Source organism: Asparagus officinalis, unplaced genomic scaffold (assembly GCF_001876935.1).
Source record: "Asparagus officinalis unplaced genomic scaffold, Aspof.V1 AsparagusV1_Un741, whole genome shotgun sequence".
Classification (NCBI taxonomy): domain Eukaryota; kingdom Viridiplantae; phylum Streptophyta; class Magnoliopsida; order Asparagales; family Asparagaceae; genus Asparagus; species Asparagus officinalis.
Window position 1 is genome coordinate 46,282 of NW_017973001.1, and position 7,623 is coordinate 53,904.

The 7,623-nt window shown below is 38.4% G+C and overlaps 1 protein-coding gene across 1 annotated transcript; it reads right to left on the minus strand.

Moving 5' to 3' along the window:
- Positions 1-2,858: 2,858 nt before the first annotated feature.
- On the minus strand, positions 2,859-3,557 carry LOC109828129. The gene has a single exon (XM_020395161.1). It carries the CDS (start codon positions 3,555-3,557, stop codon positions 2,859-2,861), a length of 699 nt encoding a protein of 232 aa, XP_020250750.1.
- Positions 3,558-7,623: the final 4,066 nt, after the last annotated feature.

Genomic DNA, 7,623 nt, shown 5'->3' on the forward strand with positions numbered 1-7,623 from the left:
AGAGTTGCTTTTCTTAGACTTAATGCTATGACCTTGAATGCATAGACTTAACCATTTCTTATAGGGAAAAGGTACCCCGCACTGCGTATTAGACGACGACTTATCCCTTCTTAGGCTTTGGGATAAAATTCCCCAGGTTTATACCCTGGTGCCTTTTTCAATCGATGAAAGACTAAACCGGCAATGCGTGTTAGACATAGACTTTGGGATTTTTGGCAAACCCCCAGCCTTCAACGGGTTTGATGTGCCTTTACCGATTACCGTTTGAATCGGGCTAGCATGCGGATTGTCTAAATTCGTTCCGCATGTAACGTTGTGCTAAGAGAGTGAATTCTCTGAGACTCGCTGCTACGACTTCGAATACGTAGACTTCACCATTGTTATGGGAATAGGCTACCCAACAACGTGTATTAGGTGTTGACTCATCCCTACTTAGGCTTCGGGATAAAAGTCCCCAAGTTTAGACCTTGGTGTCTTTTTCAATCGGTGAAAGACTACACCGGCAACGCGTGTTAGGCGTAGACTTATCTCTATTTAGGGGTTGAGATAAAATTCCCCGTGCACAAAGTGCCCGGATTGGAAGTTGTGAATTGTGTCTTTTCTAAGAACAAAGACAGACTGAAAAATGGGAGAGGAAGAATTTTATATTCTATCTCCCGGTACTGAAGAGGAAGAATTTTATATTCTATCTACAGTTGGAAAGGAAACTCAAGGTGGGATCTTCACCCCCAGAATCCGAAAAGATGAAACTAAGAGTGGGATCTCCACTCCGAGAATCGGAAAGGTTCAAACGACCCTAACTTTTATAGGATTGGTCATTTGAATCAAAAGAATCCATCATTCATTGAGAAGAAAGCCCAATTTCGACCCTAACTTTTATAGGTTTGGTGGAAAAAGGGACAAAAACAGACTTTCGTTTATCAAAAGGAATGACTCGGTCTTAGCCCTAACTATTTGTAGGCTTGACTAAGTGAGATTGGGAACAATCCTAACTTTTATAGGTTTGATTGTCCAAACTGAAAGTGGACCTCTCGTTCGTGGAAGGAATCGAGAGAGGAATTTGGCTTTGGCCCTAACTTTTATAGGTCTGACCTGAAAGCAAAGAGAGTGGAATACATGTAGCAATGAAAAGGCTAACTCGTATTATTACTCAAAGGAGGACTTCAATGCTAAGTGATTAGGACTTAACATGTTGAGTCTGAGAATTGCCAATGACTGGCGAATAGAAATTTTGGTGAATCCACCGTCAATTAATTTGATCAGTGGATGGTTTGATGAGGAAAGATTAACCTATCAAAGGATTAGATCTCGTCTCACAAAAAAAAAATAACTCATGAGAGTTAGAGAATTTGACAATAATAAAAAGAAGCATTCCGACATTCAAAGTTCGAATGTGGATCTCTTATTCATCACTTCTACAGTGACTGGGTTATCCCTAAGAATACTACATGTGGTATTCTTCCGGGAACTTCCCGATATATTGGTTATCCTGAAGATACTAAGGATAGTATTTTTTCAGGAACTTCCCGTTTATCGGCATCATAAGTCGGTCGCCGTCCTTGGTGACTAGGCGATATGCGTCACTCGAGTAGACTGTCTCTACTATGAATGGTCCCTCCCATTTGGGTTCAAATTTACCTTTCTTCTTGGAGTTAAGGATCATAGGCCGTCTTTCAGCTAAAACCAAATCTCCTTCTTTGAAACTCCGTTGTCGAACCTTCTTGTCGAAAGCTCGAGAGATTCTTGTTCGCGGGGAAAATCGTTTTCTTCATTGATGTCATTGTGATCTCAAAATAACAACTTTTTGTGGTTACCAAAGATTCGGTCTTTTTTAGATTCGGTTACAACGAAATCAAAGAAAATAAAAAAAAATTACAACTTTCTCCTTGTGAACAAATCGCGAGCTCCTGTTTTGCGGTCACTCGCTTTTGTGGGTTCTTTGCCAACGCCGGGGTTAATCCGTGGACCACCGCGCGATCTAGATCCGGTCGGATCTACACGATTATACGGGTATTATTCCACGAAGGGAATAATAGCCGGGAGGGATTAGTTCACTAAGGAAATAATCGCTCGGATCTCGGGATCTAAGACCAAGCTTAGATCCGGAGTGTGATCTCGTGTAGATCTCAGATCTGTTCTTCCCCTCTCTCGAACTCCTGCCTTTTGTGACGTGGATGCTCGCCGAGGATCAGATCTGGATGTCCAAGTCTTCAAGTCTTCAAAACTCTAAGCTCGATCTTCAATCCGGCAGAGTTTCGGCTCTTAAAAGTCTAACCTTTGAAAATGAACAAAAGGGGGCCTATTTATAAGCTACCCTCACTGTGCCTTGGGCACAGTGCAGCCGGCCACCTTGAGGTGGCTCGGCTCTGGGCCGGCCACCTCAAGGTGGCTCGGCCACCGAGCCACCTCAGGGTGGCTCGGCCTTGGCCGAGCCACCTCAAGGTGCCGTCGTTTTCCGTTTTTGGTTCTATCCGTGATTCGGTTCTGTGGTTGATTTATCCAGACCTTGACTCATTTTTCTGATTTGGCAGTAAGTCGGATTCCTGATTTGGCAGTAAATCCACTTCTGAGTTCGAGTCCGAAACCGATCTTGATTCGGTCGTGATTCATCCGAGTCCGCTCTTGTTTGGATGACTCGTTGACTCCCCGAACCGTTGGCTTGATTCCGCACGCGAATGGATGCATTCCATTGCTCGCGTGCGATTCGTTGACCTTGTCGCCTCATCACTCGATGGTTTGTCGAATCATCGCGCCGAGCTATGCCAAGGGACTTATAAGCAATTTTACATGCCTACAGATACGTCGCCCGATGGTTCGTCGGTTTGTGCCGAGCTGTGCTAAGGGACCTATAAGCAATTTTATACGCCTACAGCACTGACCGTCTTTCGGATGTCCGGTCGAAGCCCTTCCTCAAAGCGACGAGCTCTATCTTCCTCATTACCCAACAAGTGAATGGAAAACTTTGATAGATAAGTGAACTCTTCTTCATATTCAGCTACCGTCTTGTCACCTTGCTCCAATTTTCGAAATTCCTGTTCTTTTTGCTTGTGAACAGTTGAAGGAAAATACTTTTCATAAAAAATCTTTTTAAACTCCTCCCATGATAACTTGTATGCTTTCTCTCCTAACGTCCTGACCTGCATTTGCCACCACCCGTAAGCGCGGTCTTTTAACATGTATACTGTATAATCAACCTTCTCCTCTTCAGGGCATTTCATGTATGTGAAGACCTTCTCCATTTCTGTGATCCAATGCTCAGCAATCATAGGATCAGTTGTTCCCTCAAAACTGGGTGGAGATAGTTTCTTGAATTCTCCCATGCCACTTCTTAATTTTGGGTGCTCCTCGTTTTGACCATTCGTCCAATTACGATCAATTTGATCTTGTTGTCTGGTGACTACAGATGTCATCGCTTGCAGCAGATCCATCAATGCATTGTTGTCTATTGAGTTTCCGTAAGTGGATGCACGAGCAATTCTAGATCTTATCATTTTACCTATCGTTTGATTTAGATCCTTATCTCCATTATGAGGGGTTTGCTCATTACCTGAAGTCATAGCTTCCTATAAATAATAAAATATTTCAGTCAACTATAATACAAGGAAAAATTCCTAAGTCAGTCACATATATGTAATTTAAGTAATTAGGAACTCAATCACTGCTCAACATAATATCACAAGTCAGTATTTGCAAACCAAAAGTATATTATTAATATTTAACTTTTTAGTTCATACACATATCTGAGTATATGGGTTTATATATAAATATTTTCTACCAAAAATGTCCTACATAAACCACAAGAGTAACTATAAAAACCCATATACTGATATTATAAAATTGCCCTAACAGTTATTCTCTATTTCCCTGAGGAAGAGGAGCTGCTGGAACTAGACTTCTCCTCAGTAGGTTCAGTCTCCTCTGAGTCTTGGCTATCAATAGAATTGGACATTGGATCTGGATCTATGCCACTAGTCCCCCATCCTTCAAGGTCGAGGTCTAGACCAATGCCTAGGCTACTCAACTCACCCTCAGAGGGGACAAATCTTTGGTCGACACTAGGAATCTGGGCTACAAGGGACTCCATGTCAGAGGGGTCGGATGAAATCATAATAATTTCTGAAGGTGATGACTCAATTGGAACAACTCATAATAATTTCTGAAGGTGATGACTCAATTGGAACAACTTCTACCACGAGATCCTCATCCTCAGCATGTTCAAGCTCAGACTCAGGTGATGACTCAATTGGAACAACTTCTACCACGAGATCCTCATCCTCAGCATGTTCAAGCTCAGACTCGAATGAATCTATCATAACAACTTCTACAGCTTCAACCTCCGGTGAGTCTGGGGTCATATGATTAGTCATTATCAAGTTCGGATACGTTTCATTGGAAGTGTATCCCCAGTCTCTTAGGCTGGGTTCCCACGAGCTATCTACGGAAATCATAGGGCTGGACAGGGTTGTTAGACCCTAGAGGGGGGTGATTAGGGTCTTATGCTAATCTAATCTGATTTTATACCAATTAAAATTAATTAACAAGATATCCTAGCAAGTATGAAATACAATAATATATATGAACTAGGATAAGCAATATGAACAACAAGATATATCCTAACAAAGAGATATAGGCAATGTATGTGCAAGGATATATAAACTAACACAAAGGTGATATAATTAAACTACAAATGTGATAGTGCAAAATAAACAATGCAAAGACACAATATGATCACGGAGTTCGGACCTTCTGTCCTACGTCTCCGCTCCCCACTTTCGGGGAGAAATCCACTATCACAACTGGGTTTTCTACGTTCACCCGAATAACGTTTACACCTCACACTCGGTTTTCTAGCTAACCAAAAACTTTCACACTACACAAACACTATGTAATCACACTATACACACTAAGTGTAGGAACCTACCCCGTGTCCTCCTCCTCAAGTGCTCAGTTACAACCTCTCCCTAGGTTCGTCAACCGACGCCACTCCTATTGGATTTGACCCCGTGTCTCACCTCACACTTCTCTCGATGTACAAGTGTATTACAAGTGATTCTCACAAATAAAAGTTAAATACAATGATTTGTTCTCAAATAACAAGTGAGAACACAATGAAGCTCATACTCACTAAATCACACCCCACAACCCATACTATATGGTATGAAAATATTAAGCTCAATAAGTGTGTGTGATAACAGTGAATAAAACTCAATAAATATAGCTAAATGAAATGAAAATGAAATAACAAGCTATATAAGAGTTTAGAAGACTTCTCAAACAAGAAGAACAGTAGATGATGATCCCGATAGGATTTGAAGGCCACTTCTTGTTGTAGAAAAACTTCTCTTGAAAACGGATTGATGAAATCAACTTTTAAACATCTCTTAAACACACTTAATATTTTGTTAAACACAAAACTTGGATTTCTTGGATATCTTGAAGAAGAGCAGCAATGGGGTATATATAGCACCCCAATACAACAGCAAAAACATAAGTAAAAGACCAAAAACCCAATATGAAAACAACTGTAAAAACTAGCCGTTGTAAAAGTTCTGACAGTTCGGCGGTCGACCGGTCCGGTCGACCGCAAAGCTCAAAAACTCAGAGAATAGAAATTTAAAGCTGGCGGTCGACCGACGGAATTTTAAAAATATCAAATCAATTCCAAAAATAGTGAAACTTTGGGGAAAGTTTCTAAATGATGAAATAAACATGTTTGAAAAGGAATTTTTGAAAAATCAATTTTCATTTGTGAAAACTCCCTGTTTTTGAAAAGTGTTCAAAATACCTGTTTTTCAAGAACATGAAAATTGACATAGAGCTTGTAAACATGTATATATATTGTGCATGTATTATATGTATATAATGAAGTATGAAAGAGCTGTAAACATGAGATAAAAGTTATTATAACAACGTTTGATAAAAAATCATTTATATGATAGAAAACGTCAAAAATCGTGTTAAGTGTACATATATTGAGCTTAGATATAATCATACAATATATGTAAGTAAATCAAACATATACCTAGGTGAATCCACATAAATGAACTTGAATCTTTAACGCTTAATTGACGTGTGTTGAAATACCTGAAAAGAGAAACATAAACACAAAAACTAGAGAATATATTAGCGATAAATTGTTTGACAAATCATCATCAAAACTATAGGGTCAACAATCTCCCCCTTTTTGATGATGGCAAACAATTTATACATGAATATGAATTATAAACTGATAACCCACATATAAGCCAAACATGAATAAATCATACATGAATGATCTCATAAACCATATATGAATATGAATTAAATTGTAAACCATATGTGGATTTTTCTCCCCCTTTGACAACATCAAAAAGGGAAAAAGTAAAAAATAGGAGCAACGCTCCCTCTGCATATAAGCACAGATAATAAAAAATGTATAACAAAAGCTCATCCTGTCAAATTGAATAAATGACATCTATTGAACATATATAGGAGCTAAACAACAATTATCCATCAAAAACAATCATAAACAGTATGTAAATCAAAGAACTCATCATTAGCAACTTATTTTCCACAAACAAAACATGAACATTGTTTCAACCATGCATTGATCATAGAAAAGGTAAACTAACACAATAAATCACAAATCATCACTTAAGCATTTAGAAACTACATAGTTTTGCATAAACATAGTTTGTTCCACAAGACAGCAAACCATACATAAAAAGTCACATAGTTCCACACTAATATAGAGTTATTACACTCAAACAAAAAAAACATAGATATCAAGTTTTACAACTCAAAATGGAACATCACCATAAGCATAGAAATCAATTAAAAGAACTCCAATAATCAGCAAGATCAATCATCACCATCACCATCATCACCATTACCATCACCATCACCATCACCATCAGAAGAGCCTGAGCCATCAGCAGGGTCCTCCTCAGAATCAGACTCAGAACTAGAAGAGGGATCAGGATGTTGGCCTTCTTGTTTTGATGATGATTAACAAATAATTTATTACTAATGTTGTTTGTCTAGTGTTTGTGCATTCCTATGTTTTGTAGACAAACAACGTAGTTAGAGGATGGATGGAATGGAGCTTCAACGATGATATCCAATGGAGGTTGGCGGAATGTCGGGTTAAAGCCTATACAATTCAAGTTAAAGATCAAGTTTAAGCTTGTACCAAGTCAAGCTTATTGAAGATCAAGATCGGTTTGGGTAATCTAGTTTAGGTTTTATATTATGTGTGTTAAGTACCTTAAGCTCAATATCATATACACACACGTATTTGGTTTCTATATATATATATAGTTATATATATACATGCATGGTTTTGGGTTTTTCATGTTTTAAATACTTTTGAAAAATAATGAGATTTCACAATTGAGAAATGAAAATTGGAAAATTCTTTTTGTAACATGTTCAAAATATCATTTGCAAACATTTCTCAAAGTTTCATCAAGTTTGGAATTGATTTGTTATGTTTAAAGGAATTTACAAATTCACGTTTTCGTTCGTGCACATGTTCGTGCATGTTTTACAAAACTGATGAGTTTTCACAAATGATAAGTGATATTTGAAAAATTCTTTCTCTGACATGTTTATATACATATTTAGAAACTTCCCACAAAATTT